The sequence below is a fragment of the Eumetopias jubatus genome, unplaced genomic scaffold, assembly GCF_037043125.1.
Source record: "Eumetopias jubatus isolate StellerSeaLion01/CBP00866 unplaced genomic scaffold, mEumJub1_p1.0 scaffold_2, whole genome shotgun sequence".
Lineage (NCBI taxonomy): Eukaryota > Metazoa > Chordata > Mammalia > Carnivora > Otariidae > Eumetopias > Eumetopias jubatus.
Window position 1 is genome coordinate 157,530,508 of NW_028274808.1, and position 20,762 is coordinate 157,551,269.

A 20,762-nucleotide genomic window follows, 5' to 3' on the forward strand; every position below is an offset into this window, starting at 1 on the left:
GCAATTCTGGTCCTTCACTTTGAGCTTTTATAAGAAGCCAGAAGGGAGAGTATACTGGCAAGGACCCAATTCTCTTCTACTTCACCATCAAAAAAGCTTCCTCTCAAGCACCTCTCCTAGCAGCATCAGGGAAGTGCTATTTTACATTTATATACTTCTCTTAGACCGATGTCTGAACTGGCTTCTTGTAAACCAAAAACTAAACAAAATTTACTATCCGCATCGCCGGCCCATCCCCCCGTGCAGATTGCTCACCTGTGGTATGGAAGGAGGAAGTATCAAGTAAACACAGGCTTGGTCAGACTCTCCTCGGCCAGGCTGTGTAAATCCAGGTGACAAAACAGCAGGAGCTCAGCGTCATGTTTGCGTCTTAGCTCTGCCCCTAATTATCCTCCACTTGGAATGCTGAGTGAAAGCTTCATGGCCGAGGAAAGTTCCTAAGCCTCTCTCCATCTCAACTTGCTTGTCTGTGAAACAAGCTCTTCCACTTCTGTTAACAAGGTCCATGGCTTATGCATAGCCCAGTACAACAAAATCCCATAGCTCACATTCCAAAGAGCATTCTACCCTCTCATTTGTACACAGTTACTCACAAACCCTTTAATCCCCACATTTTAACATCTCCATTTATTTGGAAATACTAAAAAGTACCTAAAGCTCAGAAAGTCAACCACATCCATATCTGTAACTAATTTTCACCTTTTTCTTTAACTAGGTGAAGGTGCTGACCTATAAACCCGCAGAATATACCCGTCTGCATCACTGAAAGTCCTGGATAACTACAGCCCTGTTCTTGCCTAATAACCAGTTTCTTTTCCTCCAATCCACTAACACTTAGTTATATTCGCTGGTTTCACATAGAGGAAATCCAAAATGAAGATAACACATCAAGACTACAAAGATTTATTGTCTATTTACAGAAAAGCATGCATGTAATTAAAATCAATAAAATGCTTTCTCTCACAATGCAGTACTTTTTTAAAAAAAAAATCTTGAAGAAACAAATATTTACAAGTATCTTGAGACTCTCTTAAAAGAGCTAAACACTCATCATTCGAGGTGCAATACTCATAGACATAAGTTCCTGAAACAGCAGTTTGCACGCGTAAGGCATTCGCACCAAAGAAATCTGGGGGGAGGAGAAAAAGGTAATTAGCAAAACTGTATTTGAAGCGACCCCACTTCCCTACCCCAGAAAAAGGTATAAGGTCTTGGTATTGTAGATGATAAATAAGGGGTGGTAACACTCATCCTGCTACCTGGGCTTGTGGTTCTTTCTCCTGAGAGGCTTTGGTATTTCAGCCTTCCTGCCAGACATAATTTATATTCACCCTTCTCAAAAGATTTCTTTTAAACTCCTTAATTTAAAATGTTTAAAATCTCTTGTACACACCCTTATTATTTCCAAAAGATGACCAGCTTAGAGAAACTATCCCACCAAAACTGGTTTTTAGAAAAAGCAAATTATCTTTCTCATTTAAAACTAGGAATCTTATACAGGTATTAATCAAAATTGTGAAAATGCCAATCTGTTCCACCACAAGGAACCTGCCTGGATGATGAGACCAACATGGTTATATCCTAAACAAGTATCAGCTGCCAATAAGGTCTACACACCTGGGTTTTATTGCGGCAGCCCCGGCATTCATACGTATGGGTCCTCGTGTTAGCAATCGCCATTATTCCACAAAGATTGCAAACATGAACCTGATATGGATCTGATGCCTCAAACAATCTTTCCCTTAAAAACTGGGCTGCTCCATGGGCAATCTGACAATCTCGTTCCATTTCTCCAAACCGCAGGCCACCATCACTGTTAAGGAACAAAGAACAGATTTTTATAAAGCAGCTTCTCCATGAATGAGTCTCCCAGGCAATCAAGCCTGAAATAAATGTACATTGGCAAAAGTAATGGAAAGAACAGGTGAATGGTAACAGGTTTCCCCAGTATAGAAGTGAAATGCACTGTTCAAATGGCCAAAAGTGGATGGTGATGGTTTCCTTAACAGTCTCAATATACAAAATACATAAAACCAATGATTTTCTAATAATATTACCAAAAAATAAATCATCAGTCAACTTTGGAGGATGACAACTAACTCATTTGAAAACTGGTAAATAAAGAGAAAGAATCAAGCATTTATCCTGCCTATATGAACTATGTCACAAGATAACCAGTTGAGGAAATAAAGTTTCTCTCTCCAGAAGTATTCCAGCTATTAAGTAGAGAAATGATAAAATTAGAATCTCAACAATTTGCAGTCCCCATTTAATTAAGGGCTTCAAGTAATGATCATACATAGCTGCTAAAATTATAAAACACAACCAGATACTGGAAATATGCAACACTGCCTATAAGTATTACTGCAAAAGAATGCAATCCTTCCATTTCATCAAATCTCAAGACCTAACTAGCAGTTTATAAGAAAAATAGAAATGTACAGCCCAGGAATGCAATCAGCAAAATCCAGAGTGTGAGAAACCCTCCAGGGCAAACAATCCAGTTTCTTCAACAAATCAACTGCAAGGAAAAAAGGTTGGAGGGCAACCTATAGATTTAAAAACAAAACAAAGCAAAACAAAAAAAACCAACTGCAAAGCACAGACGTATTTGTATCCTGATCGAAATCAACAAACCTATTTAAAAATCATCCAATCAGGAAAATTTGAACATCAGATACTTTATCAAGGTTACAGGTGACCCCTGAACAATGCATAAGGGGCGCTGATAAATACAAGTGATTCACTGAGATGGTTTCAGATTCTACATCACAGCTAACCTTTAAGAAACTACAACTTGTTTTGGCATAGCATCAAAAAATAATATCCACAGTCACCTAAAAAGGTTATTAAAATATTCCTCCCCTTTCCAACCACATATCTATGTGAGGTAGGATTTTCCTCATATACTTAAATATAAAAAATACTGCAATGGCATGAATGCAGAAGCAGATACAAGAATCCTGTCTTCTAGTAAGCCTGCTCATTAAAAAGATTTGCAGGGGCACCTGGGTGGCTCAGTTGGTTAAGAGACTGCTTTCAGCTCAGTCATGATCTCGGGGTCCTGGGAATAGTCCCACATCAGGCTCCCTGCTCAGCAGGGAGTCTGCCTTTTAAGAACATTAAGGAGGGCGTGTGATATGATGAGTGTTATATGCAACTGATGAATTACTGAACTCTACATCTGAAATCAATGATGCACTGTATGTTGGATAATTGAATTTACATTAAAAAATTTAAAAAAAGATTTGCAAAAAGGTAAACCAATGTCACTCATCACTAAATTTATTTGGTAAATATATTTTCCATTAAAAGTGTTATTTATGTTAATGTGCAATGGGCTTATTTTAAGATTTATTTGCGCAAGAGAGCATGCACGTGCACACAAGCAGGGGGAGGGGTAGAAGGAGAGAGAATCTCAAGCAGACTCTCCAGTGAGCACAGAGCCCGAGGCATGGCTCGATCCCAGGACCTTGAGATCATGACCTGAGCTGATAAGAGTCAGATGCTCAACCGACCAAGCCACCAGGTGCCCCCTTACTAGTGTTATTTTTTAATAAATTAATACTTCAAGTCTTACTTTTAACTTCTAACATGATTAACATCAAAAGATATAATTCAAACAAAAGCTCTGAGGGGTCCTGGAACCAAGAAATTTGAGAACCACTCTTTCGTAAATATATGCTGAAATATATTTATAGAAGAAATATGCCTAGGCTTTGCTCAAAAATAATCAGGAATTGGTAGGAGTGGGGAGATAAATGTAGTAAGGTTGGCCATTCATAATTATTGATGTGGAATGACAGGCATATGGGGGGGGTCTCATTATACCATTATCTCTATTTTTGTATGTGTTTGACATTTTTCATTAAAAAAAAGGCTAGTTAATAACAATGACGGTGATGCAGCTCTCTTACCGAGATCTACCCTCCATGGGCTGTCTATTAAGGATCTGAATAGGTCCCCTGGCACGAGAATGAATCTTATCATCCACCATATGCTTCAAACGCTGGTAATATGTGGGGCCAATAAAAATCTGTGATGTGATTTTTCGACCAGTGAACCCATTGTACAGGACCTGAAACAGATTTTGAAGTACAGACTTAAAAATACTAAATATATGTGCCCAGACTATATGATTTCATTTATATGAAAACTGAAAGTAGACAATATAAAATCAAGAGACTGTTTACCTTGGGGTGGAGGTAGGGGTAGTAAATGGAAGGAGACATGAGGGGGCATCTAGGCCTAAAAGCGTTCTGGTAATTTTCAAAATCTGGGTGCCAGTCACACAGGTATGTTCACTTTGTGTGAAATAAATTCATCAAGCTGTACACTTATGATTTGTGCACATATTTAAAGCATGCATACTTCAATAAGAATTTTTTTTAAAAAAATCAAACTACACACATATAAAAAATAGACACAGCTACTAATGTAAGAGCAAACATACCTCATTTCCTCTAAGATGGTAGCCATAATCAGATAATAGATTAGAAATCTTCTGCACATTAACAGCATCATTAAATGGAGTGGCATCACCAATTTCACCCTTGTTAGCGGATACCTTTTTTTAAAAAAAAGTAGTCTTTAAAAGCTGAATCCTTCTGTTGTCCCTTATAAGTCTTTATCAATAAAAATATATTCAATTAAAAAAAGCCTTCCTATATAGGGAAGATTTTGAACATAAAAATCTATGTTATGGAAAGCCGTAATATTTTAAGTTTCATTTTATTAACATCTTAAATGAAATACTATTTATAACAAACTACTGAAAAAATTAAAACAACTCAATTATAAGCTTTCAAAAAGGAAGCTATCTACAAGACCAGATAAAAAAAGAGACTCCCAACTATTTCCTATGGCTCAAAGAAAATGACATTTTAATGTCGTAAAACCAAGTCCCCCATGTGTTAGGATATAGCCATTCTACCTGAACAAGATACTTAAAAATAGATAACCTCCACTGAAAGATGCATGAATATAGCTAATAATATAGCTATACAATTATTAAGTTCACATTGAACTAACCACCAATGAATTAACTCCTAATCTACAGAAAAGAACCAGTCAAAAGGATAACCATATATGTATGCAGAGATTAGATGTAGTAAATTTTACAAAAATTCACAAATTTTTGCTGGGGGTAAAAAAACCACCACAATCATAACCGACTTAAAAGCAGGAAAATAAGTATCATACTAGCTTTTTCCAACAAAGAACCCAGACTCAAATATGAGAGCAATCACCTATCATCATTTTGGAAGAAACATCAGTTTGGAACATATATTTTTAAAGAAAATCTCTTACCTTCCCTTGAAGACATTCAATCAAGTGACCAATAGTCATGCGAGAGGGAATGGCATGGGGATTTATGATGATATCAGGGGTGATACCCTCACAGGTGAAAGGCATATCCTAGAAAGAAATTTTTAAAAGGAGACAAACAACTCTCTCAACTACAAAACTGGAACTGATCCCCCCCCCGAAGTTTTCTATGTCCTCAATTATGTTCAACACGCTCTGTTCATATTCTTATTCAACACTAAAAAGTCAAGCCTCTATCACCTTTGCACAGGCTTGACTTTTTAGTGTTGAATATGAACAAGATTCAATAAAATGTTAAACAGAACTTTGGGTTGGGGTAAGGGAGATACAAGATACCTACCTCTTGTCTGTACTGAATACCACAAGTACCCTTTTGACCATGTCGACTAGCAAATTTGTCTCCAATCTGTGGAATTCTAACAGAGCGGACCTGAATTCATATAAAAATAGATTAATTAACTTAAGCCAAACTAGTTTATTTATTTTTTTTTTTGGTAGGCAGCAAAGCAAAGTTTATTGAGTGATAGTACAAAGCTCCCAAAGAGGGAGGAGACCTGAGAAGGTTGCCCTGGTTTACTTTTTATAAACAGCAATATGAAAAAGCTACACTCACCCTTATTTTACAAAATTTATATCCTTCCTGGTTGAGAGTTACCATAACCTGATCCACAATGCCCGTCTCACTAGTTCTCAGAAATGTGCTACAGTCTCTCTTGGTATAGCGTCTATTAGTGCCCTCCAATTCATCTTCATTTTCAGGCAAGGTGACTGTTTTGCCTATAATAACATCATCTCCTGATACACGGACTCCAGGAGCTATCAAACCATCATCGTCCAGCTTGTCATAAATGGCATGCCTCATACCTATGAGGAAACAGACATGGAATTTTCTGAAATGGTACTACTATATAAAATATTTAAAATGTCACATAATCCGGGGCACCTGGGTGGCTCAGTTGGTTAAGCGTCTGCCTTCAGCTCAGGTCATGTCAGGGTCCTGGGATCAAGCCCTGCGTCTGGTTCCTGGCTCAGTGGGGAGTCTGCTTCTCCCTCTGGCCCTCCCCCCCCACTTGTGCGCATGCATGCTCTCTCTCTCAAATAAATAAAATCTTTAAAAAGTCACATAATGCTTCCAAAAGATTAAACCAAATACATAAATCAGTTCCAAGTCAGAAGTTCATAGGAATCTTTAACACCATGAACCATGTGTAGTAATAATACAATGCTCTTATTCCAAATACTACAAACTATTATGAAATTCTGAAAAACCACTGGACTAAGCACTGGAAAAATCAGATTATCTATATGCTGGGTGATTTTGGATAAGGGTGTTGCCATCTTCTGATCTCTTTTTTACATGAAAAAGAATATGCCCTCGGAGGGCCTAGGTGGCACAGTTGGTTAAGCATCTGACTCTTGGTTTCAGCTCAGTTCTGATTTCAGGGTCATGAGATCAAGCCGTGAGTCCTGCTCTGTGGGGAGTTGGCTTGGGTTTCTCTCTCCCTTTTCTTCTGCCCCTCCCCACCCCGGGCTCATGCTCTTACTGAAATAAATAAATCGTTTAAAAAGAAAAGAAAAAGAATATGCCCTCTACGCATATCCTCACACAGAAATTTTGAATTTCATCTTATGTAATCTTAACTCCACTGGACATCAATTCACTACTACACAGAACCACCCACAGGAAACGGAATAGAAAAATGACTTAAAAAACAAAACATATTTTACTTCACACAATACCATTAGAAGTCAAAACTAGCAGATACACATATTTCCCTGGGACATCCCATCCATCCCACTGCATACACAGTTTTTAAGTGTCTGTGAACATTGTAACTAGATAATAAGTTTGAGTTTTCTAGAAGAAACAAAAAGTGCTAGGTATCACTTCGTTTATCTGTTAAATGTATACAAATATTGTGGCTAGACAAATATTATGGTCACACTACAGTGTGGAGAGGGGGGGAAGTTCCCATGCAAACACATAAATGGAGGGAGAGTTCAGAGTACAAGTAAGAAGGGCTGTAGTGTATCACATGAAATTACATGACCTCTCTGATCTCCTAAATACCTTCTTCAATGCAGGATCTACCAGGATGGAAGGACCGTAACAAGCCAACTCCTATGTGCAAAGACTTTTGGCAAACACACATTTTCTTATGTATGAGCTCTAAGAATAACATGAAATCATACTCCCATGTGACAGAGGGCAGGGGAAGGTATTAATTAGGACAACCATGTATGTTGACTTTATTTTTTTTTTTTTAAAGATTTTATTTATTTATTTGAGAGAGAGACAGAATGAGAGATAGAGAGCATGAGAGAGAGTGAAGAGGGTCAGAGGGAGAAGGAGACTCCCTGCCGAGCAGGGAGCCCGATGCAGGACTTGATCCCAGGACTCCAGGATCATGACCTGAGCCAAAGGCAGTCGCTTAACCAACTGAGCCACCCAGGCACCCCCATGTATGTTGACTTTAAATTCCATAATTTAAATGTCAGTATCACTTACCCTGGCATGTTTCACGAGTTGGCTTCTCAAAAACTTCTTCTTGATCAAATCCTTTTTTAGATTCTTGTTCTTTATATGATCGATAGAAGACAGACCTAAAAACACATGGTTATAAAGATAACTTCTATTTTCCTTTTTATAAAAGAGCTTAGAACATACCGATACTTTTCACTTAATTGATACTTGGAAGACAATTTAAACCACTAATCTAGGACAAGTGTTTACTATATTGAGTCTAAGTTAAGTCTTAAATGCTGTTACATGGGCCACACATATAGCATTTGACCTGTAATCTTAACACGGCTGGATTATATGTGAGAACAGGAAGGATCTGAGGTCATTAACTGCAACCTCCTACCTAAAATAAGGATCCCTTCCATAATAACCCTCAGAGATGGTCACTCAGGATCTGCTCCAATATTTCTAGTGAGAAATTTATGATATTAAGCTATCATGCCCACCCTCTGGTCCTAGTGCTATTCTCTGACACTATACAGAAAAAATCCATCTTCTAAATTTTCAGTTTTTAACCAATCTTCATATGCTATGTATTTCAGATTGTCAATAAAATAACTGAAGGATAATTTTTAAAAGTTTGAAAAAAACCAATAATTATTTATGGGTCCTAAGATTAATAGGTTTATTTTTATTTCTTTAGACATTTCTGTATTATCTCAATGCTTACCAAAAAAGTGGGGGGTGAGGACCCCAAAATAGTAGCATCTGAAAATCCTGAGACACAAGAAATAGTGTCTTCAATCATTCATGACATCAGCCAGGCCTCCTGTTTTCTGGAGTAAGGCACTGATTTCACCACACTAAACTCTATACAGGTATCTATAGAACAGTACGTGCTTGCCATATATTCACAAAGCTTCATGAATGGAGGCAAAAGAGTAAATATCTTAACAGAAAAATTTCTCTGTTGTCAGATCAAAATTTCCTTCAGCCTGACCTTCAAAACCACTAAAAAGTTCGGATACATACAAGCCAAACCTATTTTTAAAGAACTTTTTTCATTTTTTAAGAACTGTTTTTAATTAAAGTATTAATGTTTGCACTGTATCTGTGTTTTGACAACTACCGTAAACAGCTGACCTGAAAAAGCCTCTGTCTACAGCTGAACGATTCATGATAACAGAGTCTTCTTGGTTATATCCCGTGTACGATGCAATGGCCACAATGGAGTTGATACCTGTAAGTGCACGTAAGAGCATACATTATAAGCCTCATCTGGCTTATAGTTGAAGATTGTTCCTTTTATTTATTTATTTTTGAAAAGTTAAAAATTCCTTAAGTTTTTTATTCCTGGTACCACTACCACAATTTACAGGGCAATATACCTGATATAATGAAAAGAAAAAGGCAAAGCTACAAGGGATAAAAGACCTCAGGAATGTACGTCTAGAGGCACCTGGCCAGCTCAGTCAGTAGAGCAAGCAAACTGATTTCAGGGTCATGAGTTCAAGCCCCACGTTGGATGTGGAGATTACTTAAAATCTTTAAAAAAAAAACAAAAAACAAAAGAGGAATGTACATCTAATTGACACTAGACTGCATTAAGCCATAGCTGCACGTTTTGCAAACTGTGGCTATTATGGTCCTGAACAAGAAAGGTTTCCCATTTAAGCTGCAGTAACTTTTCTGACAGTGGATCATCATTCCTTCTGTGGCAGATTTTTACAATTCCTTTACTGCATTTGGGACAACTATCTGCAGCTTTCCTGACAACTCGCTCTCTCTCCTGCTAAGAACTATAGCCCTTGGGACACCTGGGTGGCTCAGTCGGTTAAGCGTCTGCCTTCGGCTCAGGTCATGATCCCAGGGTCCTGGGATCGAGTCCCACATCAGGCTCCCTGCTTGGCGGGGAGCCTGCTTCTCCCTCTGCCTCTGCCTCTCTCTCTCTGTCTCTCATGAATAAATAAAATAAAATCTTTAAAAAAAAAAAAAAAAGAACTGTAGCCCTTTTCTTCTGAGTTCCTTTAAAATCTTCTGCTACCATATCCACCACTTCCACCACCAGATCCATAACCACCACCAAAGGGGCTACCCAAGTTTCTTCCACCAAAACTGCCCCCCTTCACGGGTCCATATTTGACTGCTGTTGTCCACTGTAAATTCCAAAATCACTGTAGTTCCCACCACCACCATAGTTACCTCCTCCAAAATATCCCCCTTCACTGTAACCACCATTTCCTCCACCAACACCACCATATCCACCTCCTTCGATGTCATATCCTGGGCCTACCACCACCGCAGCCTCCTCTACTGCTATAACCAGGACCACCACCACCATCGCCACCATCCTCTATAACTACCTCTGCTGCCACCACCACAGCCTCCTTTTCCACCAAAGTTTCCTCCATCACCCGTGAAGTAGCCACATCCACCTCTATGACCTCTTTGTGATCCAGCAGACTGCATTTCTTATTTAGAAAGGGCCTTTTTCACTTCACAAGTATGCATCAATAGTGTGGTATTTCCGAACAATTTTGTCATCAACTGTATCATGATCATCAAAAGTTACAAAAGCAGGGGCGCCTGGGTGGCTCAGTCATTAAGCGTCTGCATTCAGCTCAGGTCATGACCTCAGGGTCCTGGGATCGAGCCCCACATGGGGCTCCCTGCTCAGCAGGAAGCCTGCTTCTTCCTCTCCCACTCCTCCAGCTTGTGTTCCCTCTCTGTGTCTCTCTCTCTGTCAAATAAATAAATAAAATCTTAAAAAAAAAGTTACAAAAGCAAATCCTCTCCTTTTTCATCTCTTCCTGTCTTCCATAACTTCTATGGTTTCAATCTTGCCATACTTGTTTCTTTTTTTTAATATTTAAGTGGTATCTATACCCAACAAGGGACTCAAACTCACAACCCTGGGATCAAGAGTTGCACAGTCCTCCAACTGAGCCAACCAGGTGCCCCCAGAGTTTTGTTTTTAACTTGAATTCATTTCTAACACTTCAAAAATTAAATCTACACAAAAGCTTAGAATTCAAACTTTTCTTGAAAAATCAGATCTGGCATCACTGGGCCCACTTATACACATCACAACCATAGCTGAAACTGAACAGAGCTAACCCCAATGGAAAGGCAAACCTCTCTTTAACTCACCAATCCTGCCTAACCGTGTAGGAGTTTGTGGCTGCAAGCCCTTTTAAAAAATAACACTAAATACTTTGTGTTAAATATAACCTTGACTGCTCTCTACAAAAGAAGAATCATACTAACAAGAAGGCATTTGTTCTTCTGAGCACCTTGCTGGGTTTGTATATTTAAATTTGGAGCTAAAGTGCTCTGCTTGGGGAGGAAAAGGAGTGTGAAATTCTCCAAGGAAAGGGCAATGTCGGGGAAGTGGACACTGGATAAAACCCTAGTAGCAGGCAAGGCCTTCAGAGAATCAGGAAAGTCAAATACATAGTCACTCCTCAGGTGTGCAGTGAAAACTCCTCCTGAAATCTAAATGATTTCCTCTATGAAATCTTTAGTAGCATCCACATCAGTCACCATGCTTTTGCGTGGATTCTTTGGGAGAACTAGAAGAATTTTAAGTTTCACAAATGATCAAGCAGCATAATGCAAGGAAAATACATAAAGATGCAGGTTCCTAAAGGCAGGGGAGGCTCTGAAAAGTGAAGACATTTGCAGAAATCTCAGGGTCTTGGGGGATGTGATATGATCCTACTAAGGAAGCCAGTAGTAGGGCATATATCACATCTGTGACACATGAAACGGGCAAGACTTCCCCAGCATGTCCTCACATTTTGGTGGAGCACCACCTATGCCCCGCACCTTTTTCCAGGTGATGCAGCCTATAGGTGCTCAACTGTCTTGGCCTTGTGAGGATTTCCTGTCTCTTCTGTGACAATTCCTGGATCACCCACATATGCTACATCAACTAGAGCCCAGGAGGCAGCCCCTTCCTTCCCAGAACCTTTATCCAAGGTATCTGGGCAAGACTAAGAGATCAGCTAAATTTAGCTAAAAGCAGTTAACTTCTTAATTATGCTTCTTATAGTTTTTTCTTAAAAGCCCCAAACTAAGATGCAATGTAATAAAGAGGAAAAGGCACAAGAAAGAGAGATGGGAGGAAAAGGTCTACATTTGGTCAAAAAGGAAAAACATAGGCCAGAGTCTAAATTCTGGACTTATATTTCTTAAGTTGTGTAACTTTGGGCAAATAACTTAACCTTTAGAATCCTATCTCCACAGCTGTACAACAGAGATGATACCACCGCTGCTATTTCTAATCAGTTAACATTTATTCCTCCCTTATTAACTGCCAGGCACTAAGCCATGAGTTTTGAGTGGATTTAACCATTTAATCATCATAAAAGCTTTATGAGGTAGGTACTACTATTATTTTCATTTTGCAGGTGAAAAAATACCAAAATGCTTTTATGATGCTTAGAAATAACATGTGTAAAGCACCTTGGATGGTGTTTCATACAAACTCAATACTCAATAAATATTACTAACTTCGATAAAAATATCTGTGAGCTAAGGGGCTCCCGGGTGGCTCAGTCGGTTGAGCAGCTGACTCTTGATTTCAGCTCAGGTCAAGATGTCAGGGTCCTGGGATCAAGCCCCAAGTCTAGCTCCACACTCAGCAAGGAGTCTGCTTCAGGATTCTCTCTCCCTCTGCCCCCCCTCACTCACTCTCTAAAAGAAATAAATCTTCAAAAAAAAGAAAACATCTGTGAGCTAAAGGATTATGAAAGTGTGAAACCTAGGATTACAACCCACCTGTTAAGACAGGTTCACACCCTTCCTGCCACTTTGTTCTCACCCACTTCAAACCTCAGCTCAGCACTGAGGAGGCTCTAAATCCCTAGACATACTTTAAGTCAAGATGAGATTCTGTCACGAGGATTTCTGCTCCCAGATGATGTCAACCAAGGTAACAGTACACTACGGAAACAGGAATGATACTCATCAAAAAGACATTCCTTAAGATAACTTGATTAGCCCCAACCCCTAAGTCAGGGCTCAGAATTTGGCCAATGTAGCTGGCATATAAGACAAGGCCAGGGCCAATAATTCAGCCAGGAGGTCAGGAGATTGGTTACATCAACAGAGTGAGCAAGTAAGTAAAGAAACTGAGGCCAGTGGGAACCAGATTTCTCCTTATCAGAAAATGGAGTTCTAAAATAAACACTCCAGTGTTGGACTGATAGGAGATACTAGTGTGCACTCATGTTTCCTTGAAATATAGTCATAAAAATAGACAAAGTGGTGGGGGGCAGTATGTGCATACATGTTTTTCCTAGGTTATCAGCTGAGAGGGCCTAGAAATGATGATATTCTAATAGCAAGAAGCACACTTAGCACCACTTTGGTTTCCGAATACAATCCTTCACTGAAAAGAGAAATGGCTGAGTCCAGGTTTAAGGAAAGCACAAAATGTAAGTATGTAAAGAAGGATGAAGGACCTATCAGGAGTCATCTTGAAGCTGTTCCCACTGCAAAATCCGAGAAAATTTTAGCATCAAAATGGAAGGAATGATGGAATTAGAAAAATCACCATTTGGCAACAATCATGCTAAACTAGTGGCTGACAAGGAAGAGAATATTTACATCGTCTCAAAGTATCTCTTCACAAAAGACTTACTATGACTTAGTACAAAATACTAACAAAAAATGGAAAAATCTGACAGACACCATCTTAATCACATGATAAAAGTTAAAAGTCACTATTAATGGGACATATAGACAGCATGTGCCTCCTGATATGATGCAATGATAATACAGCACACTTCTTTGCTAGTCCTGCCCAAAAATTCATAATCTGAATACAATCATGGGGAAACAAAGCCAAACTGAGAGACAATGTACAAAGTATAACTTGCCTAAATGTTCAAAAACATCAAGGTCATAAGAGACAAGGAAAAACTAAAGAACTGCTCCACCCTGAGGAGACTAAAGAGACATGCAACTAAATGCAATGCACAATCCTGGATTAGATCCTAGATGCATAAAGGACATTATCAGGACAACTGGCAAAATCTGAACTAAGGATTGCTCACAAGATGGATATCAATGTTAACCTGATTCTAACTGTGGTACTGTGGAGAATGTCCTTGTTTTTAGGAAACATTCACTGAAGAATAAAAAGTGATGTGGCTTCACGTCTACAACTTACTCTCTAATGGTTCAGGAAGAGAAAGGGAAAGAATAAGGCAAATGTGGTAAAATGTGAACTAGGAAATCTGGATGAAGAGTATACAGAAGTTCTTTGTACTAATCTCACAACTTTTCTATCAGTTTGAAATTATCTCAAAATACAGTTTTTAGAATAATGTGATTAAGGCATGAAGCCATAACAGAACTGAAAAGCATGTGTAGTCCCTACCAGCCACGAGTGCACGCACACTTCATACCAGTATCAGAAGAACATTTTATTTCAAATCTAATCCTTTACCTGTATTTTTTTTTCTCTAGCCACAGAGAAACTATTAGCTAAATGTTGAAGAAAACACAACAGTGCAAGCATCCCCCAAAGAAAGGAGCATATTGTAGGCAACCTAACAGATTGTGTTTTCCTAGACAAGAGTAACCCCTTGTGGAGGACTCTGAAAATAAATCATTCTAACCTATGAGAATTTGCCATCAAAATGTTAGATGCCCTAGTATAGTTAATAATTTAAGGCCACTATTTACAAAGCAAATTCTACTAAATAAATAACATTACGCACAGTTAAAGCCAAAATCCTATTAATAATAAGAAAAGTTATGCCAAAGAACTATGCTGCCTCCTTTAACATTCAACGCTTCCCTACCCTTTAGATTTCTCTGCACCATTTTACCTGTTGTCCAGTCTCCTTAAGAATCTCCTCCTGCAAATTCCTGATTCTCCTAATCAGTAATTATCTCAAATGTCTTCTCATTTCTTTTCCTGGTGCCTAAAGTTCTGTTTCTGGCTTTATTCTCACTTTGAATTTCCCTCAACAATTTCATGGTATTCTATATTTATCACTAATATATCAATAACTTCGCAGCTCCAGATTTGACCTTCTTTCAAACCACATTTACAACTATCAGAAAATCTTTTCTGGGGGCACCTGGGTGGCTCAGTCAGTTAAAGCGTCTGCCTTCAGCTCAGGTCATGATCCCAGGGTCCTGGGATCAAGCCCTGCATGGGGCTCCCTGCTCAGCGGGGAGTCTGCTTCTCCCTCTCCCTCTGCTCCTCTCCCTGCTCATTCCCCTTCTCAGATAAATTAAAAATATCTTAAAAAAAAAAAATATTTTCTGGGGTGCCTGGGTGACTCGGTTAAGTGTCCGCCTTCGGCTCAGGTCATGATTTCAGGTCCTGGAATCCAGCCCAGCCCCTGCTCAGGGGGGAGTGTGCTTCTTCATCTCCCTCTGCTTCTGCCCCTCCCTCCTGCTCATGTGTGCACACTCTGGCTCTCTCACAAATAAATAAATAAATAATCTTAAAAAAAATTTCTTAGTTAGGGCAATTCAAAATCAACATGCTGAAAACTGAATTTATTATCTTACCTCTAAAACCTCTTCCTTCTAATGTGCTCCCAATCTTATTAAGAGTATCCCTTTCTTCTTGTTCACCCAAGCCATGAATGCCAACAATATTTCCAATTCCTATCTTCGCTCCCTTCATCACTCCACATCCAATTAATCAAGTCCCATCAAGGGTATTCCAACAGGCACTCATCCTCCACTCTTCATTTCTTAAGGACCTTACCAATTCTTATTTAGACCACGGCAAAAACCTCTAAATTATCCCCTTCCAATACCATACCTGACTGTAATCTGCACCAACTGCCAGAATGATATTCCTACAATAAATTTCTATTTGTATTACTTCCTTGCTCCAAAAGGCTGGATGAGTCTTCATTCTCAAAATTCAACCTGTTCTCTCCACACTATGAGAGACTCGTACACTTACACTCCAGTCATACTGAAGTGCCATGACTACTGCTATTCCCCTATCTCATACATTCATGCATCTAAGCCCTTCCTCAACCCATCTCTCAAATTCAAACGCCCTTTCATCAACTTTATGCTAGCTTACAATGCCACCTCCCCTGTGAAACTGGCTCTAGATTTCCAATAGGAATCAATCATTTCCTGTACTTCATCGTAACACTTTCCACATATCTATCTCTTTATTGTGTTGTTTCCCACATTATAAATTCTGAGAGAATAGATGCTGTGTCGTTATGTATTTTATTAACCCTCACAAGCACCAAGAAAAGTGCCTTAAGCACTTTAAGACAGGATCTTAAAAACTGAAGAGCAAAACTGAACATACCTGCTGGCAGCTCTCTAAATCGTAGATATTCCATAGACCGTGTAGTCACAAGTGGTTTTTGAGGATAATACAGAACATGGGCCAATGTATCCATACGAACATGGAAGTTGGTGATATAAACTCCCATAGCCTGCTTACCCATAGCAGACTGGTATGTGTTTCTAGGGGACTAAAGTAGAAATGAAAAGCAGAATCAATGAAAATTTAACTACTTCTAAAGGAACAAACTTCAGGGTACTACGTAAATAGGAATATGGCTGGAAAAGGTTATGCTTTTTTCTGAAAGGTAAGTGATAACCATTTGGAATAATCAACTCTGGCTCCTAACAGTGGAACAAAAAATAAGTATATTTAATGCAGATTTCATAGGAGTTCATAGTCCCTTCATCAGCATGCTTTTCTTTAGGAAACACTACAGATCAATTTAGTTTTTATCTACTTCCCCCAATTCCTCACAAACCAGAAGTTAAAAACTGCTACCAACCTGGTTATGATCAGGAAAGGGAATAATAGATGCACAGACACCAAGAATCATTGACGGATGAATCTCGCAGTGTGTGTATGTGGAACAATAAGCTACTTCTTTCTCCTGTAAATCATCTGGAGTCATTGCGAGCATCACTGTTTCTTCTTCCAGAGTATCAATATATTCTACTACCCCACTGGCCACAAGATCCTGCCAACTAAAAAAGAAGAATTCACTTTATTTCCTTATTTACTGAAGTATTTTAACTCAGCTTACTACTTAACAAAGAGTATTCCTATCTCCACATGTACAGATACAGAAAGAGTTCCAAAATAGATATATTATTATTAATAGTGGGAAAAAATGCAAATTACTAAACAATACACATGAAGTGTGGTCCTATAAATATTACTATTAGTTTGTCTTGCTTTGTCCTAGAAGGAACTATTTGGGGGTGCCTGACTGGCTCTATCATTGGACCATATGACTCCTATCTTGGGATTTTGAGTTCAAGCTCCACACTAGTGTAGAGGTTAAGTAAAATCTTTTTAAATAAATAAATAAAGGGAATTATTTGTGAATATATGGGTATGGGTTACTTTTTAAGAGGAAAATATGAATTGGGGGCTTTTATGTATTTTTCATTATATGTTGTTTGAAATTTTTTTACAATAAAACATACATTCAAGTATTAAAAATAAGTTTTAAAACAGGTTCATCTTTTTATTAAGTTTTTTACTTACTATTATCCATGTTACATACACAAAATTTATATTATATGTTATTTCTTATTATTAGACTTTAACAGGTCACAAAGACTTTTATTCTTAAACAAAACCTTACAAGTCCCTTACTTGATGACAAAAATCAAGAAAAACAAATGTGACTGCTAATAGTTTCTTTTTGGGGGCAATAAAAATGTTCTGGAATTAGGTAGTGGTGACAGATGCACAATCTTGTGAATATACTAAAAACCACCGAACTGTAATACTTTAAAATGGTTAATTTTATGGCATGTGAATTACATCTCAATTTTTTTCTCACTGCATGTTCTTACCTGTAGTTGTTATATTCTCTCTCTTTCAATTGATCAATATGTCTCTTCTTCAGAAGTAGCTTTTGTTTTTCTACAATCAGAAGTGGCCTACAAATGCGACCTGCATCTGTATAGATCCGAATCTCCCTCTCCCGAATATCTCTAATCATAGAAACCTATAAGTAAAAAGACAAAACAGTCTCACGAATTTATTTTCTCTGTATCATTACGACTTAGCTAAAAATACAATAAAATTCCTAATAAATTTCTAGAGCAAACAATTATCAAATAAAATGGACAAATCTTTCTTAGTTTATCACTGTTCAATATACTAAAAACCTAGGTATAATTTAAAAATTTTTAAAGAACAAATATTTAACCTTGATAATTATAAAGCTGAATAATATCTGGCAATGTCATGCAAGATAAAGTAAAATGAAGAAAATATATTTTTGGCATCACAAACACTAGTATTTAACACCTTATTTTGCTTCTTTGATAATAACAGAGACTTCACTTTGCAACCTTTCAGTAACCAACCCTCTATCACTTTGCATTGATCATACTTTCTCAGTAATAAGCCCAACTTCTGACACTTACCTATCAAACAAATGGATTATAGTCTATCTGTCCAATACGGCAGTCACTAGCTACATGTCACTATTAAGCACTTGAAATGTGGCCATTCATTCTGAACTGAGACAGGCTGCACCATACAACATGAACAAACTACAAAATGGATTTCAAAGGCAATACCACATAAAGCAGAAACAGACCCATAAATACAGAGAACACACTGGTGGTTGCCAGAGGTGAGGGAGCTGGGGGGATGGGCAGGAAAGGGTAAAGGGGAGGTACAGGCTTCCAGTTATGGAATGAATAAGTCACGGGGATAAATGGTACAGTGCAGGGAATATAGTCAATGGCATTATAATAGCGGTTATGGGGACAGATGGTAGCTACATTTGTGGTGAGCACAGCATAATGTATAGCGTTGTCACATCACTGTTGTACACCTGAAACTAATGTAATACTGAGTGTCAACTATAATAATAAAAAGTACCGCACAAAAATAAAGAATGTAAAATTTCTCATAAATAATCCTTCATACTGATTAGATGTTGAAATTGTAATATTTCGGATATATCAGGTCAAATAAGATATATCATTAAAATTACTTTCATGGGGGCACCTGGGTAGCTCAGTTGGTTAAGCAACTACCTTCAGCTCAGGTCATGATCCTGGAGTCCTAGGATCAAGTCCCACATCGGGCTCCCTGCTCAGCAGGGAGTCTGCTTCTCCCTCTGACCCTCCTCCCTCTCATGCTCTCTATCATTCTCTCTCTCTCTCAATAAATAAATAAAAATCTTAAAAATAAATAAAATAAAATTACTTTCATGTTTCTAATTTTTTTAACAAGGCTACTAGAAAAATTTAAATTACATATGTAGCTCACATGATATTTCTACTGAGCAGAACTAGAAAATATATTCCCAGAAAATATAAAAATATATTTTGGGCAGGGGCATCTGGCTGGCTCAGTCAGAAGAGCATGCAGCTCTTGATCTTGGGGTCATGAGTTCAAGCCCCATGTGGGGTATATAGCTTACTTAAAAAAAGGGGGGGGAATTTACAATAAAAAACATAATAATTACTAAAAGCACTGTAGAATTTGAAGTACCTATTTACAAAGAAATAAGTCAAAAAGGAAATAAGAATTTCCAATGAATTATCTAGATTAATATATAATCTTGGAAGCCAACTAGAGAAATGAATTGACAATGAGTTAGAAAATGGAAAAATAGATTGGTATTTCTCCAACAAAAGTACTTTAAGAGAGTAAAACCACATCTTGATACTTTTTTTTTTTTAAAGATTTTATTTATTTATTTGAGAGAGAGAGAGAATGAGAGATAGAAAGCACGAGAGGGAAGAGGGTCAGAGGGAGAAGCAGACTCCCTGCTGAGCAGGAAGCCCGATGTGGGACTCGATCCCAGGACTCCAGGATCATGACCTGAGCCGAAGGCAGTCGCTTAACCAACTGAGCCACCCAGGCGCCCACATCTTGATACTTTTATTAAAGATTAAAGATTGGGTTTATTTAAGAAAGGAAAAGATTTAGGTTACTGGGTTTAAAAACAAGAGTAAATCATAAAAGCTTGATCAAAAACATCAAGGTCTCCAAAATTACAAAGTCGAAAGCCATTATATAGAAAACGTTCTATACCTTCAGCCCATTTCCTACCCTTAAAAAATAATCTGAGGAGAAACACTATGTCTTTAAGCAGAAACACCATCAGTGGTACTATCCATTCCTAGAAAAGACATTGCTTTCAAATGCATTGCCTTGAATCCTTAGAGAATTCCTAATAAAATACAGTTTCATTGTCTTAACAGGATGACATAAATTGTGGGCTGTGTCTCCTCAAAGCCCCAAAGGAAACATGTATACTTTAATAGGTCCAGAGAGGACTATTGACAGAACAGCCTAACAGGTCCAACAGAAGGTTAAAGTCAGAAATGGGTAAAATGAGGACCTCTGGTAGTTAGAAAATTTGAAGGAAAAGAAAAAAGTGCCAGACTCCTTCAGGAAAAATACACAATTCTCCCACTTACTTAGAGCTTTCCAAAATCACTAACGGGATATTAAAGTGCCTAGTCCAAGGACACAGGGTTAGTTTCTATATTTAATAAACAATGTCTACTATATGTCAGGTACCATGCTCACAGCTGAAAATACAAAGTCATATTAATACATGTTCACTACCCCTCTGGGGAGTTAATGGTGTAGTGAGTAAGGAAGGCAAATAAGTCAATAGGTACTATCTGGGACAAGCATTCTGTCAAAAACATTTAAGTAAAATATACACTATATACAGTCATAGAGATCTAAATCAGGGAGTCAAAGGCCAAACCTACTCTCACTTGCCATATATTTTTGTAAATAAATAGTTTTATTGGTTTATACACTGCTGCTTTTCACTACAACAGCAGAGGTGAATACACAACAGAGAGTATATGTAAACAAAGCCTAATTCAGTATCTGGCCCTTTCCAGAAAATCTTTGCCAAGTTGTGATCTAATTAAACTGGCAGGAGGGGGTTGTTCAGATAAGGTATCCTGAAGGAGACGAGAGTTAAGAGAAGTTTTGCAGGGGCAC

The 20,762-nt window shown here is 38.1% G+C and overlaps 2 protein-coding genes across 2 annotated transcripts in view; one reads left to right on the forward strand and one right to left on the reverse strand.

The window, feature by feature from the left end:
• The window catches only part of IGFBP7 (insulin like growth factor binding protein 7), a 69,607-nt gene extending 68,641 nt beyond the window's left edge, over positions 1-966 (forward strand). Inside the window, exon 5 of the mRNA XM_028100607.2 lies at positions 716-966. The gene's annotated coding sequence lies outside the window, so the exon portion shown is untranslated. The remainder of the gene's footprint in view (positions 1-715) is intronic.
• The window catches only part of POLR2B (RNA polymerase II subunit B), a 45,507-nt gene continuing 25,632 nt past the window's right edge, over positions 888-20,762 (reverse strand). The window contains exons 14-25 of the mRNA XM_028100606.2: positions 17,624-17,778; positions 16,585-16,783; positions 16,101-16,269; positions 8,936-9,032; positions 7,838-7,932; positions 5,942-6,192; positions 5,669-5,758; positions 5,311-5,418; positions 4,454-4,567; positions 3,918-4,078; positions 1,618-1,813; positions 888-1,129 (exon numbers count right to left, since the gene is read on the reverse strand). Of these exons, the coding sequence (XP_027956407.1) occupies positions 1,040-1,129; positions 1,618-1,813; positions 3,918-4,078; positions 4,454-4,567; positions 5,311-5,418; positions 5,669-5,758; positions 5,942-6,192; positions 7,838-7,932; positions 8,936-9,032; positions 16,101-16,269; positions 16,585-16,783; positions 17,624-17,778 (1,725 nt within the window). The 3' untranslated portion in view covers positions 888-1,039. The remainder of the gene's footprint in view (positions 1,130-1,617; positions 1,814-3,917; positions 4,079-4,453; positions 4,568-5,310; positions 5,419-5,668; positions 5,759-5,941; positions 6,193-7,837; positions 7,933-8,935; positions 9,033-16,100; positions 16,270-16,584; positions 16,784-17,623; positions 17,779-20,762) is intronic.